The following is an 18,552-nucleotide window of genomic DNA, read 5'->3' on the forward strand; positions in this document are numbered from 1 at the left end:
AGGATCAATAAAATGATTTTAAAAGTTAACCATTAAGGAGTTTATGTAAAGAGTAAAGAAAGAAATAAAAAATACTTAAGAGCATGAAACTGTTAAATTAATATTCTATACGACGAAGAAAATAAGAATATATTTTAGCTTCTTATTAAAATCATATAGATTAGAAAGTATATTTTTATTTATATATTGGCAGGATTGGTTTACCAAGCGGTTTCCAAACTTTTTTTTTTATATATATGCATTGAATTTTCATTTCTTTGGCGTCGTTGAGGTGCACGACCCGCTGAACTCTTTTCCAAACCGTAAACAGGACATGAAACCCAGATCCTAAACCAGCCTAGCCTAACCAATCGATTTAGCTAGATTTTGATGGTTTGGTTGGTTTTAACGATTTTCAAACCTCCTGCTTTATTCGTCTAAACATTAAGTTGATCATCCTATACATGAATCTACAAACAAATAACAATACACAAGTAATCCTTTGTGGCCATCACTTTGGCTTGAATTGTTCTTACAAGAAAAAAAAAAGTTAGTACCCGACTAAAATTTAGGGCCGTCAGACACGATAAGACATGTTTAGCAAAAAAGTACGCTGCGCAATTTTGTACTTTTTTAAAAGTAATTAAAATTAAGACAGAGTACATCATTTCTCTTTGTTGGTACATAAAACGTATAGCTGTCATGATTAAACCACCAAAGTCAATTGTTAAACGAGTCATTTTCATGCTAGATACTTGTGTTAATCGCGTCGTCTCTAACCTGTTAAACACGTTAAGACACGAACTGACAGCCCTACTAAAATTTGATACATCAACATACTAAAATTTGATACATCAACATTCAAACCCAACAATCAACAGTCAACTCACAACAACATCCTAGATCATCCATCAGCTTCATACAAACAGCAGTTCAAAATTGTATCATACACCAATAGAACATCAAAACACATGTGAATAACTATATCATTAACATAAACAGAAACATGACATGACATACAAACTAAACAAGTTCAATGTATGCCATGGGTGCATTATCCCCTCTCCTAGGCAAGGTTCTAATAATCCTCGTGTACCCTCCATTCCTTTCACCATATCTTTCCGGGACCTCAGCAAACAACGCATGCACAATTTGCTTCTCGTAAATGAACCCAAGAGCTTGTCGCCTTTTGTGAAGCGACCCTTCTTTAGCCAAAGTGATCATCTTGTCCACGTATTTTCTCACGGCACTGGCCCGGGCTCGGGTGGTTTTGATCCGCCCGTGTTTTAGAAGTTGAGTAGTTAGCCCACGAAGAAGCGCTTTTCGCTGGTCAGGTGGGCGGTTGAGCTTGGGGACCCGTCTTCCGTGTCTCATGGCGGAGACACGACCACCATTGTCAATGGTGGTGAAGTTATCTTCATAACTGTTGTTTCCTGTAGAATTAGACAAGATTATGTATAATATAAGCAAGACTGTTGCAGAGTTATATTCAAGAGAAAAACTGAATAATCATTAGATGGTTCTTCGTGAAGCAATTAATCTCCATATCACAATTTCACATATCTTCAACACGATTACCTGAACTTCTTAACACTTGTTCTAAAATTTCCTTACGTTTTGTCATAGTAATGTGATATCAAGTTTATATAAACCGTAAAAATGAACTTTAACAATTTAAGGTTAGGTTTATCGACAAATGATTACCTCTTCCTTCCAATTTTCATCATAGGGATGCAAACGAGCTGAGCCCGAACCTTAAATAAAGCTCCTTTAGTTATCGAGCCTAATCTCAAGCCTCGTGCATTTTTAAGTTTTACTGCTTTGGACTTCTATGTATTATTTTCACATTAAACAACCGAGCTCGAGCCGGGATTTGGCTCGTTTAAGGTACTATACGAGCTTAGGTTAGTTCAAGGTTTTTCTCATAACATATTAAAACACGTATAATTTATAAATAATAAACAAGTCCGTCCCAAGGTTGAAAAAACTACTCTGGAGCCGAGCTCGAGCTTTAGAAAAGAGATTGAAACGAGTTGAGCTCGGGCTCGTCTCGGCTCATTTGCACCCCTAATTTTCAAGTGTTCAGCTACCATATTACAATTTACAGAACAAACCCTAGAATTCAAATTTCCACTATATACCTTTACAATAATCAATTATTTGTTCCTAAATCCTAATTAATAATTTTTTTTCACAAACAAAGCTCAATTTATCACATTATCAAACTCATACAACCACCAATTCACAATAAATGACCAAATTGACAGCAACAAAACACACCATACACACTAAAACAATATATAACAACACATTATATGTAACACCCCAACCCGGAGCAGGCTGACGTGTCACTATTACAGATATCAAATCAACGCCACAATCCAAAATACAACAAAAATTAATGCAACCTACGTCATATTATTAAACCAAATGAATTAACTTTTAGAAGCTTGCACTTCATTTTTTTTTATCTCTCATCACTAAATTCCCAGAATCCCGGATTACCTGAAAACAAAATAAGAAAAACAAAACAAGAAAACACGGCTGAGCCAAAAATTGCCCAGCAACGGAAAGAACAATAGTATAGGTAAGGACAGACGTAAGAGAATAAATATACGAACTTCAATTCAAACTCGAAACCAACCTTTTTTTACCTAAACATATACTTAATAAAATTCGGATGTATGATCCGACACTTGGCCAGAACATGGTCAAACGCATGCGGAAATATATCAGAACTATAACAAAAACACCCAGAGCCAGAAACATATAACTTGTAACATATAATGTGTGACGAGTAACATATAACGTGTAACATTTAACTGAACTATAATTTAATGCGAAACATAATCCGATACACGATCGGGACGTAATCTGAATATACTCAAATTTAATCAAATGCATATACACATATCAAAACGGACCAGAAATATAGCGAAACAAAATATAATTACTAAAATACACGACGATGATGTTAAAATAAATAGGTCGTGTAATACGGAAGCACCCAGAGCCTAAACAGAGGGGTACACAGCTAGCTAGTCCATGCACCAAGGAGACGGTGTGGGTGGCGTGCACACATTGTTCCATCTCAAACAGAAGTCAGGAGTCAGGAGTCAGGAGTCAGAGCTAAGATCGATCTATGCGCCTCTAAGTGGCCGAGGTACTACATGAGTACTTTCAGAGACGCCGTGAACTTTGATTACGCACTGTCACGATAAGTGCCATGTCAGGAGTCAGGAGTCAGGAGTCGGAGCTAAGATCGATCTATACGCCTCTAAGTGGCCGAGGTACTACATGAGTACTTTCAGAGACGCCGTGAACTTTGATTACGCACTGTCACGATAAGTGCCATGTCGTTGACGCCCCAACGACAAGTCAGAAATTGCTCGGGTAACAGAGTACAAAAACTAAAATCGTATAACTAAAAATATTCAAACAGGAACATGCAATAATGAATTCAAAATATATATAACCTATTGCATGCTATAAAATTAATATAAACATCTCATACGAATAAACCGAACTAGATCTGTAACTGACAGATAACAAAAATCCGCACTACGAAGTGACGGACATCGAATGTAAAATGGACTAGAACCAATACTATGAGTGAAGAAAAACAGAATCCGTACAACAAACTAACGGACTATAATTAATACTAAAAATAGCAAAAACAGGAAACCGTACTACGAAGTAACAGAATATAATTTATACTGTGAGTGACAGAAACCAGAATCCGTACTACGAAGTAACGGAATATAATTAATACTATGAGTGAATGAAACTAGAAACCGTACCTTAGCAGTCAATAAGTAAGCACGCAAAGTCGAGCCACATTAAGTTGTACTAACACCTACATTTTATTTATAGTTTGAATTAAATTTACAAAACTTAATTTAGTTGTTATATTCGTTTGTACCTTCTGGTCCGGCGACGGAGACGTTTAAAATCTTTACTAAGTCATATACTCAAAGATGGAAGTTTTCACAATTTAATCCATCTAACATACATTAAATACCAGTTATGAAGTATGTTGATCGAAGTGTAAAAACATTTATAATTTAAAGTTCATCAAAAAAAAGCCTACTATATCAACATTAACAAAATAATCAAGTCTATTTAGACACCGTTTTACAAGACCGTCACAAATATGTACGATTTTAGTGAAAAGGGTGTGAAACAACTTATTAAATTTATGAAATCAGATTCACACTAGTTGATAAAATAAACTATTTAATGATTATTTAATTTGATTTCACGTGAGTAGAACCCAAAACACACAAGCAAGCACACAGGTGGATACAACTCCATCCACACAACCCCACACTTTTGAACAAAATTATAACACACACCATGCACACACCCACAATAAACTCATGCATGTACTACACACATGCTAACATACACGTACACTTATAAAAACACACACACACACAATACACAAATACAACCGCATGCACACACGCCGCACACATCCAGCACACACATATTAATTAACCAAAAATAAACGAAACCGCGGTCGCCGGAACTGATCAAAACGATGCCAAAATTTCTATCTTTAAGTTTAAATCAAATGGAGGTTTCTATTCAGTACCTTAATAGTCGAACCAAACAATCAGAGTGTGAGACGAGAGACGGCGCACGAATGCGGGATGGCGGCTAGTTCAGAATGATGGACAAGGCGGAGAAGTGCAACAATGGTGGTTAACTACGATCACGATAACAAACGGCGCGGAGGGCGGCAAAGTCACAAGGTGGTGCCGTGGCGGATTACCAAACGTGGAGAGCGTGACCTTATTTCTCCTTTGTTGCTTACGTCGGTGGTTGTGGTAGGGCCGTAGGGGTATAACGGTGACGAGGCGGAGGTGACAACCAACCGGAAGTTTTGTGGTGGTGGCTGTGGTGGTGGCAATCCTTGTTGGTAGGTGTGGCAGTTTGAGTCGCAAAGGAACGGGAGGCGGCGGTGGTCGTAATACGATAAGCAGAAACAAGATTAAGGGTTTTGTGATGTTGATAGAGTTAGGGTGCTTATAAAGAAACGAATCGATCATCTCAGATATATCCGAAAGTTTGAATTTGAAGAAGCCAACTTGATGATAAATGGAAATTTAAAATAATGCACATGTGGTTAGTCTTGAGTTTGAACCCATCCATTATTATTATTATTATTATTATTATTATCATATATATATATATATATTTATTATCCAATATCAAAGTTCGGGTTATTATAATTATACTCCCCTAAAAAAAAATTTCGTCCTCGAAATTGTAAGACGGTGACACATACTTTCGGATATCACGGAAACGAAACAAACTTAAAACTTTCATAAATTCAGACATGACAATTGCAAAGTCTTGGAAACAAATATTAGGACATATAAAACAGAATTCATATGAAATCAAAACCATCCAAACTGAAATAGCTGACTCGTTGCCATGATGATATTGAACGAAACTATGGGTAACCTAAAACTTGTATCGGATAATACTAGTTCTTATAAACGGAAATCAAAAATTTCATTTGAACACAGAATTACATATAACATAGTGGATAACTAATAACCAAAATAAATAAATTTTGATGAGCTAAAGCCTATGACTAAATTGTGTAACTAATAACCAAAACGAAAGACAGATAACTGAAACATGTGACTTATAAGTGGAAATAAAATGTGATAACTAATGGAATACTAAAAAAAAAAAAATCAAGACTTAAAACGTAAATTTTCAAAAACATATTTTGAATATTAACATGCATTTCTACACTGATATAAAAATAAATAAATATATAATAAAAGACACGTAACACTAGCAGATAATAGCGAAAACTTAAGACAATGTCGTATCTAAATATTAGAGGAACATTAAGCTGCAAAATGGATTTTAGTAGCACACATACATACCTGTAAATTCATGGTTACGTTCGCGACCGTAATCATCAATTTACCTTACGAGTGTGTCCTAACGGTCCTTCCATTACACATCTTAAAGACTAAACTTATAAAAAAAAAAAATGACGTGTTGACATACTAAAAAAAAAATGATGTCAAAATCTTGACATAAATGATACGAAACACGACCCAAATATGCTAAACTTCAAACATACCAAACATAAGAGTCTTCTAACATGACAGATAAACAGAGTGTGAAACTTAACAAAATCCAAATTCGTACGAAATCAAACCCAAATAAACTGAAATACGGGGTACTAAAACGAAAACAAATACGGATAATTAAAACGGTTCATGGCTTCAATTTCCCCAGAACTAATCTTTTTGCGCAGGTCTAGCGTTTTCTCCATTATTAGCTCTAGGGTCCCGCTGAGGGCAGTCTCTGATCATGTGTCCTGCATCTCCGCATTTAAAACAACGACCTTCAGCTCGACGACAAGCACCTCCATGACGTTTCCCACACGTGCCACACAGAGGAGTATTTCGGTTTTGTTGATTAAGTGGTTGAGCTCTGGTGGGGTTATGATGTTGTTGCATATTATTCTGTGCGGTCCTATGATTCTGATTTTGATTTCCCCCATTTCGTGGCTGATTGTTGAAATTCCCATCAGTACGCTGTCTACGGTCTCGGGGTACAAGGGACTGTTCGGTTCCAACCTGAGCAGAAGATTGACCCTGATTATTTTCTCTTGGCCGCTTACGGCTTTCATCAAAAGACTTCTGGCGGTGTTTCTTATCATTATCAAGGTTCTTAACCGCATCAACTATCTCATTTATGTCATTAAAACGGAGGTTCAAGATAAACTTCCTATCTCGGTCACAAATGGCCCACTTGAAATGGTTGGTCTGTTGTTCTTGCGTGCCTACAGTTGGGCCAAGAAAACTAACCAATCGACTGAAACGATTTTTAAACTCAACGATGGGCTCATCATTAGCCTGAATAATTGAAGAATATTCTCTCAAATATTCACTGCGATCAGCATCAGTGAAATACTGTTGGTAAAACAAAGTACGGAATTCATTCCAAGGAAGTGTCGCAGCATAATTGTCTCCACCACGTGCAGCTTTCAGTGTCTTCCACCATCTGTGAGCGTCATCTTCGAGCTTGTAAGTAGCTAACCGAACCTTAAACACATCTTCAACACCCAGCACTTCAAACAGTTTCTCGATGTGCGCGATCCAGTTTTCAGCTTCTACTGGAGAACTAGCAGTACTAAAGGATTTTGGCTTTTGCTTTTGAAAACGCTCAAGCCAGACATGAATACCAACAGGATGATTGTTGCCTCCAGCATTGTTTCCACTGGCGTTGTTGCCACCGGCGTTGTTACCACCGACATTGTTGCCACCGACATTGTTGCCACCGGCATTGTTCTGCTGCAACTGTTGTATGATGTTAGGGACTATTTCCGCAACAGCTGCATTGACGGCGTTAGTAACAAGGGTCGCAAGAGGAGGGTCGTTTCCAGCATCATTCTCGTTTTGGCGATTCACACGTCTTCTAGGAGGCATCTGGAAGTAAGGTAGCGTATGAGCTGAAAGATAAAGATTTACGGAATACGCGGAGAACGAAAAGAGGAATCCTAACCCGACGTCTACCCATTAACTCACATGATTAATTATTTATTGTATAAGTATTATACAGGAAAGAGCCTGAGCTCTGATACCATAACTGTAACACCCCAACCCGGAGCAGGCTGACGTGTCACTATTACAGATATCAAATCAACGCCACAATCCAAAATACAACAAAAATTAATGCAACCTACGTCATATTATTAAACCAAATGAATTAACTTTTAGAAGCTTGCACTTCATTTTTTTTATCTCTCATCACTAAATTCCCAGAATCCCGGATTACCTGAAAACAAAATAAGAAAAACAAAACAAGAAAACACGGCTGAGCCAAAAATTGCCCAGCAACGGAAAGAACAATAGTATAGGTAAGGACAGACGTAAGAGAATAAATATACGAACTTCAATTCAAACTCGAAACCAACCTTTTTTTACCTAAACATATACTTAATAAAATTCGGATGTATGATCCGACACTTGGCCAGAACATGGTCAAACGCATGCGGAAATATATCAGAACTATAACAAAAACACCCAGAGCCAGAAACATATAACTTGTAACATATAATGTGTGACGAGTAACATATAACGTGTAACATTTAACTGAACTATAATTTAATGCGAAACATAATCCGATACACGATCGGGACGTAATCTGAATATACTCAAATTTAATCAAATGCATATACACATATCAAAACGGACCAGAAATATAGCGAAACAAAATATAATTACTAAAATACACGACGATGATGTTAAAATAAATAGGTCGTGTAATACGGAAGCACCCAGAGCCTAAACAGAGGGGTACACAGCTAGCTAGTCCATGCACCAAGGAGACGGTGTGGGTGGCGTGCACACATTGTTCCATCTCAAACAGAAGTCAGGAGTCAGGAGTCAGGAGTCAGAGCTAAGATCGATCTATGCGCCTCTAAGTGGCCGAGGTACTACATGAGTACTTTCAGAGACGCCGTGAACTTTGATTACGCACTGTCACGATAAGTGCCATGTCAGGAGTCAGGAGTCAGGAGTCGGAGCTAAGATCGATCTATACGCCTCTAAGTGGCCGAGGTACTACATGAGTACTTTCAGAGACGCCGTGAACTTTGATTACGCACTGTCACGATAAGTGCCATGTCGTTGACGCCCCAACGACAAGTCAGAAATTGCTCGGGTAACAGAGTACAAAAACTAAAATCGTATAACTAAAAATATTCAAACAGGAACATGCAATAATGAATTCAAAATATATATAACCTATTGCATGCTATAAAATTAATATAAACATCTCATACGAATAAACCGAACTAGATCTGTAACTGACAGATAACAAAAATCCGCACTACGAAGTGACGGACATCGAATGTAAAATGGACTAGAACCAATACTATGAGTGAAGAAAAACAGAATCCGTACAACAAACTAACGGACTATAATTAATACTAAAAATAGCAAAAACAGGAAACCGTACTACGAAGTAACAGAATATAATTTATACTGTGAGTGACAGAAACCAGAATCCGTACTACGAAGTAACGGAATATAATTAATACTATGAGTGAATGAAACCAGAAACCGTACCTTAGCAGTCAATAAGTAAGCACGCAAAGTCGAGCCACATTAAGTTGTACTAACACCTACATTTTATTTATAGTTTGAATTAAATTTACAAAACTTAATTTAGTTGTTATATTCGTTTGTACCTTCTGGTCCGGCGACGGAGACGTTTAAAATCTTTACTAAGTCATATACTCAAAGATGGAAGTTTTCACAATTTAATCCATCTAACATACATTAAATACCAGTTTTGAAGTATGTTGATCGAAGTGTAAAAACATTTATAATTTAAAGTTCATCAAAAAAAACCCTACTATATCAACATTAACAAAATAATCAAGTCTATTTAGACACCGTTTTACAAGACCGTCACAAATATGTACGATTTTAGTGAAAAGGGTGTGAAACAACTTATTAAATTTATGAAGAGATAGGTCCCAGCAGAGCCCAGTTGGACCCGCAAGACTCACCTTAAACAGGGACGTCTGCGCAGAGACCAACTGGATCCGCAGGACCAACCATGCTCAGAGACGTGACGTCCTTACGCGCAGTACGCAAGCTGGTCCCGCAGGAAATGCCTCCCAATGGTGAAGGACTCCGCCTGTCCCCGCAGCCTCGGATACAAGCCATTAGGGAAGGCCACCCGCGCAGCATGGCTACACGCACAAGGCACTTAGCGCTCGATCATTCAGTGTCACCTGAAGGAATGAGCCAAGCCGGAAGCAATCCCGCACAGAGGCGGGAGGGGGAATACTCCCGCCCAAATAAGCCAGTCCGTATACTGAAGGATCTTTTACTGTACCTGACGAGGTATGGGCGAAAGATCTGATCAGTGATACGACAGCTCACTGATACAGTATGGCGAGCAGCATGCTCCTGTACTGTATCACTATTAGCCGCTGCCTACTCACCAACTACTGCCATACCACGTGCGTAGCCGTCAGTTGGTGGAACAGGAATAGTATACAGCAGGCCTGGTCACTATCAGCCGCTACCTACCCACCAACTACCAGCAGGGCACGTGCGTAGGCTACTGTTGGTGGAACAGGAACACTGTTGCAGTCGGCCATACCTCTTTGGAAACCTACCTTCGGCTATAAATACCACAAATGGTATGACCATCTCATCTTAACATATCTTACTACATTATCATATTATACCTGATATCTGCTCTAGCAATCTCTTAATATACTTTTATATTTAAAGAGCAATCTAGTCTGATTCTCACGCAGGAGGGTGGTCACAAGGAGGAACCCCCCCCCCCTTCTCAGTGACGAGCTCACTGTGACATCTGCCCCGATCCGACCCGACCCAGGTACCCGTTTCTCTTATCCGATCTCTTTCTTTTGTGATTTAGTATTTATTTATACTTATATTTTACTTTTAATAATAAAAATATATATTTCCTTCCCGCCTCTTTCTCTCTCTTTCTTTCCGCCGTCCCCTCCCTCTTCCTTCTCTCATTCCGCCTTCTTTTCCCTCTTGTCGCCGTCCCGCCCTTAAGCCTTGTCTCCCTCCTCTTTGCTTGTCCTTTGGTTCTTCCCGCCTAAGGATGTCTGCAGCTCCACGCGCCAGACTCCTTACATGGAAGCCTGCGTGAAGACATCTTGTTCCTGCGATGCGTGAAGAGAACTCTTCTCGCAGCGCGCTAAGAATGCATGTTCTTCTCGCAGCGCGCTAAGAATGCATGTTCTTCCCGCGATGCGCTTAGAATTCTAGTTCACGCAGCACGCTAAGGATGTGATTCTTCCCGCAGTGCGCTAAGGATTGTTGTGCCAGCCTTCGCGCTCGCGCACTCAGCCTTCCCGCGCTTAACCTTTGTATCTTCTGTTTAAATCTAGCCGTTTGCTTTTGTGTTGTCTTATCTTTTGAGCCGTTGACCTAACCTATCTAATGTCTGAATAGTTACTTTCGGCGCAGCATGCGTACCAACCCCATTGGTTGACAGAAAAAGTGACTGACATAATCTTTTGAGATCTGCTTTTGCCATGCTTGACCAGTACCTTTATCTGATCCGCCCATGCTTTTTACTGTTCCCTGTCAGCTTTATCTTGCCCCCTGCAGCTGCCATATCTTTTGATATCTTTACTTTTCAGAACTTTTTACCGTTGATATCTTTTCTTTTACTTTTTGAGATCTTTTCCCCTTTTTCTAGGGTTTGTGTCTCCTAGGGTTTTCCTATATATAATAATAATATTTTCATAACACTACACACACAAAACACTTAATCTCTCCTGTCCTCCTCCTTGCTCTCTCTGCCGCCTCCCTCTCTGCCTCCGTCTTCCTCCCTGTTCTGCCCTGCTTTTCCGGTAATATATATATATAATAGTTTACTTATTAATTATGCTAACTTATAATCAAGACTTAAAACCAACCATTAAAACAATAATCTTATTTATAGGTTAACTTGTGCTTGTTTAAAGTTGGTTCTTGCTTTATCTTACACCGCATCGTTTATCAGGTGAGTTATCTCGTATCTAATCCCTTTTTATTTTAAATGCTTTGGGATGTTCATGTGTTCATACAAAACTTGAGTCTTAAACTGTTTATGAACTTTAGTCGCGCAGTATCCCATGTGTTGAGGACGTAGACTTGGCTGTTTATTTGTATGTGTGGATCATTAACCGTCTTGTCGGTCTATTCCGCAGTTTTCATGGTACCATTAGATGAACACGGGAGAACATTCGTTTATGATTTTCTCTTTTGTTACACTTGCACAGTTAGTCTTGTTTGTGAGCTCAATTGTGAGCACTGGCAGTCTTGTCTCTTAGAGTTGGTCCCGATCAGATTACACCCTTGTTGAAAACCAGACATACACATGTTGCGCGCAGATTTATTGTTATATATGTATTGTATTAAACTTGATTTCTCACCAACACGCAAGTGTTTGACGTTTATTTTAACACATGTTCAGGTTTGCAGTAGCTGTTTTGGAGCTTGTGGACACGTAGGACGTTTTTACTTTTGGACCTAGAATTAAAATGTATCAAGACAAGTTAATGTTGTTTGAATGTTATAATTTATAATATATTGACTTATGTTTGATTTATGTTCTTTATTTTCCCCGCTGCGCGTGCGCGATAAAATGTGTATTAATAAATATTGACACCAATAGTGTCACGAGTAATGAAACAATATGTGGCGCCCCGATGTATAATCCGCCTTTGGTCGGGGTGTTACAGATTGGTATCAGAGCTCGTTGACTTTAGGATAGGTGGTTAGACGTAACGGCCTAGAATACCTAAGAGTCCCTTCTCGCGCATGAGAGAAATCTCATGTTTGCGCGCTTATTGTTAATTACTCGTTATTTATGAATATGCTCGCGCTTGCGCAGTATATGATTTTATGTTTTATTCCGCGATATTTCGATTTTTGTTGAATTTCGATTTTTATTGATTTTACTTACATATTCGTTTGTTGGGATTGAAAATCCGAAAAGTCATGGTGATACATGAATAGTTGATTTTCAATTTCCATTTACGATTATGTTCTGAGGTTGGAGACTTGAAAAGTTATGGTGATACATGAATTGTCAACCTCCAATACTCATTTTCTTGTATATTTTATATTGAAGATTGGAAAGTCATGGTGATACATGAATCGTCAATCTCCAATACTCGTTTACTCGTATATTTTAAATTGGGAATTCGGAAAGTCATGGTGATACATGAATTGTCGATTTCTGATTCGAATTTGTTACCTTTATTAAGTCTGCATTTAGGGTCATTTAATCTACTTTAACTTTTGATAGCATCTAACTCCGTGAAACCAAGCTTTATAAGATTAAAACTTTGCGATAAAAACCAAGATATTAACTAAAATTAAAATTTTTATAGAATGCCTCCGCTATCTCGCCGATTTCAGAGAAGAGAAGCCTCGCGCATGCGTAGACAGCAACGTTCTCAGGAAATGGCCGCCGCAATAGCCCAAGCTTTGAGCCAAAACAATACCAACACCTCGAGTTATAAAATTAAGTCCTTTAATGCGGGTAACCCTCCGAAGTTCACAGGTCTTGAAGGAGCCACCGTGATGCTCCAATGGCTTGAGAAGATTGAAAACACTTTCCTCCACACCCAATGCCCCTCAGACAGACGAACCCTATATGCTTCCAGTGTCCTGGAATCCAGAGCGCTTACATGGTGGAATGGAGTAGCTCATGCGCGTGGCGCAGAGGCTGCTTCTAGCATGACATGGGAGGAATTCAAGGAAATTCTTACGCGAGAATTCTGCCCTCCCAACGAAGTTAAGCGCCTGGAGGAAGAATTCTGGAACTTGAAGCAATACAGCGGTGAAGCGCGCGAGTACGCGACGCGCTTCCATGAACTAAGCCTGCTTGTCCCTCACCTTGTTACCCCTTCACGCCGAGCAATCGAGAAATTCCTTGGGGGTCTCCCCATGGAAATTCAAGATTCTGTATGGGCCAGAAACCCAGTTACCCTCTCTGACGCCATTGAGTTGGCCGCTGTGCTCAGCGACAACCATGTCAGAGCAGGAACTCTGTTCCTGCGGGGAACTGAGAAGACCAAAACCACCAAAACTGTCCCTGAACCCGCAGAAACCAAACCAGAACCCTCAAACCGTAACAACCTCAAGCGCAGGCGCAAGGCCTATGCGCTTACCAACCCGCCCATTGTCCAGCAACCCGTTTACCAACCCCCAGTTTACGCGCCTAACCCACTGTCAACCTACCCAGCACCTCCTGCAGTCCATAACTATGCCTTAACCAATCCAGCACTCCCTGCCCCGCCTCCTAAGAAACCTTACACAGGAAACCATCCCTTTTGCCCAACCTGTAGATTTCACCACCCAACCCAAACCCCGTGTCGACTTTGTACCCGATGTGGCCGTACTGGTCACACTGCTGAAAACTGTAGAGTCCTTCCCGCCAATCCAATTGCGCCAACACCACCAGTCTACCCGCAGAACCCACAACCAACCTACCAAAACCCACGACCCAGATCGTGCTTTAACTGCGGTGATCCCAGTCATTTCCGGAACGCGTGCCCAAGACTACAAGTTCAGATTACGCAAGCGAATCCGGTGAACCAGATTTCGAACCAAGTGACGCGTGGACGAGCTTTTAACATAACCGCGCACCAAGCGCAAGCGAATAATGACGTAGTTAATGGTACATTTTTACTTAACGGATTTTATGCTTCTGTACTTTTTGATACTGGCGCCGATCGAAGTTTTATTTCTCGCGCCTTCGAGCAGAAGCTTGCGCGACCGCGCGATAACTTAAAAGAGGATTTTTCAGTTGAATTGGCTAATGGTGAAACTGTTTTAATAAACTCAGTGATTAAAGATTGCACGCTTAACCTTAACGAAAACGATTTTCTGATCGACCTCATCCCTATGCCTCTTGGAAGCTTTGATGTTATCATTGGTATGGACTGGCTCTCGCATAATCGCGCCGAAGTTATTTGCGCCAAGAAATTGATTCGCATACCTCGAGAAAATGGTGATCTTCACATCTACGGCGAAAAACCCTCCAGTGGTCTTAAACTTATGTCTTGCGCCGAAGCCCAAAGACTCATGCGGAAGAAGTGTATTGCATTTCTAGCCCATGTGGTTAAACCCGATGAAGGAAAGAAGCTTCGCGATATCCCTGTTGTGCGTGATTTCCCTGAAGTTTTTCCTGATGATCTTCCTGGTATCCCTCCCGCTCGTGAAGTCGAGTTCCGTATTGATCTTGTCCCTGATGCTTCCCCCGTGGCTAAATCTCCTTATCGTCTTGCACCCGCTGAGATGCAAGAATTGGCAAGCCAACTTCAAGAGTTGACTGCTAAAGGATTCATCCGCCCTAGCTCTTCGCCCTGGGGTGCTCCGGTGTTGTTCGTTAAAAAGAAAGATGGATCGTTTCGCATGTGTATTGATTACCGCGAGTTGAACAAACTCACCATTAAAAACCGGTATCCCTTACCGCGTATTGACGACCTCTTTGATCAACTCCAAGGTGCCTCTTGTTTCTCGAAGATTGATCTCCGCTCTGGCTATCATCAGTTGCGCATCCGCGATGAAGATGTTCCGAAAACTGCTTTTCGAACTCGTTATGGCCATTTTGAATTCTTGGTCATGTCCTTCGGTCTAACCAACGCACCCGCCGTTTTCATGGATCTTATGAATCGGGTGTGTAGACCTTTCTTGGATAAATTCGTGATCGTGTTTATCGATGATGTTCTGGTGTATTCTAAGACCAAGGCCGAGCATGAGCAACATCTTCGGTTGGTGTTGCAGAAGCTTCGAACCAAGCAGCTCTATGCTAAGCTTTCCAAGTGTGAATTCTGGTCTGATGAAGTACAGTTTCTTGGTCATGTTGTAAACAAGATGGGTATTCATGTCGACCCATCCAAGATTGAAGCAATCAAGAACTGGATTACGCCATCCTCTCCTTCAGAGATCCGTTCCTTTCTAGGCTTAGCTGGTTATTACCGGCGCTTTATTTCGAACTTCTCGAAGATCGCTTTGCCTTTAACAGCTCTGACGCACAAAGGTAAACCGTATATTTGGGGCTCGAAGCAAGAAGAAGCCTTTCTAACGCTCAAGCGTTTGTTGTGTGAAGCTCCTGTTCTTGCGCTACCTAAGGGTAATGATGATTTTGTCGTGTATTGCGACGCATCCAACCAAGGTCTCGGTTGTGTTCTTATGCAACGAGGCAAGGTTATCGCTTATGCATCGAGGCAACTTAAGATTCACGAAAAGAATTATACAACTCACGACCTCGAACTTGGTGCAGTTGTTTTTGCCTTGAAGATCTGGAGACACTACCTTTATGGTACTAAGTGTATCCTCTACACTGACCATAAAAGCCTTCAGCACATCTTTGATCAGAAGGAACTTAACATGAGGCAACGCCGATGGAACGAACTCATCAGCGATTACGATTGTGAGATCCGGTATCATCCTGGTAAGGCTAATGTGGTAGCCGATGCGCTCAGCCGAAAACCCTGCCAACTTAACTGTATCTTGCCGCGCACGCATCTTCACTTTGCGCCGATTCAAAGCAACCTTGAATCGCGTATTCGTGACGCGCAGCGCGCATCCATCAGTAACGGTAACCTTCGCGCCGAGTTAGCGTGTGGCGCGGAAGCACACTTTGTCCCTAATCTGAGTGGAATTCTCTGTTATCTTAATCGCATCTGGATTCCCTTTGATGAGAATCTTCGCGCTGATATCCTGAGTGAAGCGCACAAATCTCGGTATTCTATTCATCCTGGCGCTGATAAGATGTACAAGGATTTGCGCATAACTTATTGGTGGCCCGGTATGAAAAAGGATATTGCTGTGTTCGTAGCTAAGTGCCTGACTTGTTCTAAAGTTAAAGCTGAACACCAACGCCCATCTGGTTTGCTCGAACAACCAGAAATTCCTACGTGGAAATGGGAATGTGTAGCGATGGACTTTATTACCAAGTTACCTTTGACTGCAAGCAAACATGATGGCATTTGGGTAGTAGTGGATCGATTGACTAAATCTGCTCACTTTCTGCCCATTCGTGAAAACTACCGTGTTGAGCAACTCGCGCAGCTTTATGTCAAGGAAATTGTCTGCCGCCATGGTACTCCTTTGAGCATCATATCCGATCGCGATGGCCGTTTTATATCTCGCTTTTGGAAATCTCTCCAATCTGCACTAGGAACTCGCTTGGACATGAGTACGGCATATCATCCTCAGACTGACGGTCAGTCTGAGCGAACTATTCAAACTCTTGAGGATATGCTCCGATCTTGTGTTCTTGATTTTGGAGGTAATTGGGATTCACACCTGCCTTTGATCGAGTTTTCTTATAACAACAGCTATCATTCCAGTATCGGTATGGCCCCATTTGAAGCACTTTACGGTCGTAAATGCCGCTCCCCGATCTGTTGGAGCGAAGTGGGTGAAACTCAAATCACAGGACCCGAACTTGTTCAAGAGACAACCGATAAAATCGCCAAGATCCGTGATCATCTGCTGACTGCCAGAAGCCGACAGAAGAGTTACGCAGATCGTAGGCGAAAGCCTCTCGAATTTCAAGTTGGTGATCTTGTTCTCCTCAAAGTGTCGCCCTGGAAAGGTGTTGTCCGCTTTGGGAAGAAGGGTAAGCTTGCTCCTCGTTATGTTGGTCCATTCAAGATTCTCGCGCGTGTGGGAAAAGTTGCCTACAGACTTGACCTGCCGCTCGCGCTCAGTAATGTGCATCCAACGTTCCATGTTTCCAATCTCAAGAAGTGTTTAGCTGACGAGAACCTTCACATCCCACTTGATGAAGTTCAAGTTGATGAATCTATGCATTTCGTTGAGAAGCCTGTTGAGATTATGGATCGCGAGGTTAAGCAAACCAAGCGCAGTCGTATCCCTATCGTGAAAGTTCGTTGGGAGTCCAAGCGCGGAGCCGAGTTTACATGGGAAAGGGAAGATCAAATGAAGATCAAGTACCCGCACCTGTTCTCTGCGCAACCTACTTCGAGATAAATTTCGGGACGAAATTTCTTAAAGTAGGGGAGACTGTGACATCTGCCCCGATCCGACCCGACCCAGGTACCCGTTTCTCTTATCCGATCTCTTTCTTTTGTGATTTAGTATTTATTTATACTTATATTTTACTTTTAATAATAAAAATATATATTTCCTTCCCGCCTCTTTCTCTCTCTTTCTTTCCGCCGTCCCCTCCCTCTTCCTTCTCTCATTCCGCCTTCTTTTCCCTCTTGTCGCCGTCCCGCCCTTAAGCCTTGTCTCCCTCCTCTTTGCTTGTCCTTTGGTTCTTCCCGCCTAAGGATGTCTGCAGCTCCACGCGCCAGACTCCTTACATGGAAGCCTGCGTGAAGACATCTTGTTCCTGCGATGCGTGAAGAGAACTCTTCTCGCAGCGCGCTAAGAATGCATGTTCTTCTCGCAGCGCGCTAAGAATGCATGTTCTTCCCGCGATGCGCTTAGAATTCTAGTTCACGCAGCACGCTAAGGATGTGATTCTTCCCGCAGTGCGCTAAGGATTGTTGTGCCAGCCTTCGCGCTCGCGCACTCAGCCTTCCCGCGCTTAACCTTTGTATCTTCTGTTTAAATCTAGCCGTTTGCTTTTGTGTTGTCTTATCTTTTGAGCCGTTGACCTAACCTATCTAATGTCTGAATAGTTACTTTCGGCGCAGCATGCGTACCAACCCCATTGGTTGACAGAAAAAGTGACTGACATAATCTTTTGAGATCTGCTTTTGCCATGCTTGACCAGTACCTTTATCTGATCCGCCCATGCTTTTTACTGTTCCCTGTCAGCTTTATCTTGCCCCCTGCAGCTGCCATATCTTTTGATATCTTTACTTTTCAGAACTTTTTACCGTTGATATCTTTTCTTTTACTTTTTGAGATCTTTTCCCCTTTTTCTAGGGTTTGTGTCTCCTAGGGTTTTCCTATATATAATAATAATATTTTCATAACACTACACACACAAAACACTTAATCTCTCCTGTCCTCCTCCTTGCTCTCTCTGCCGCCTCCCTCTCTGCCTCCGTCT

General features: G+C 41.1%; 1 protein-coding gene across 1 annotated transcript in view; it reads right to left on the reverse strand.

Moving 5' to 3' along the window:
• Nucleotides 1–855: 855 nt before the first annotated feature.
• LOC143609169 (large ribosomal subunit protein bL17c-like) overlaps nt 856–18,552 on the reverse strand; it is a 28,201-nt gene continuing 10,504 nt past the window's right edge. The window contains exon 2 of the mRNA XM_077083998.1: nt 856–1,412. Within this exon, the coding sequence (XP_076940113.1) occupies nt 1,003–1,412 (410 nt within the window). The 3' untranslated portion in view covers nt 856–1,002. The remainder of the gene's footprint in view (nt 1,413–18,552) is intronic.

The sequence above is a fragment of the Bidens hawaiensis genome, unplaced genomic scaffold, assembly GCF_021521415.1.
Source record: "Bidens hawaiensis isolate Kalapana, Puna unplaced genomic scaffold, B.hawaiensis_p1.1 tig00419509_1, whole genome shotgun sequence".
In the NCBI taxonomy this organism is placed as follows: domain Eukaryota; kingdom Viridiplantae; phylum Streptophyta; class Magnoliopsida; order Asterales; family Asteraceae; genus Bidens; species Bidens hawaiensis.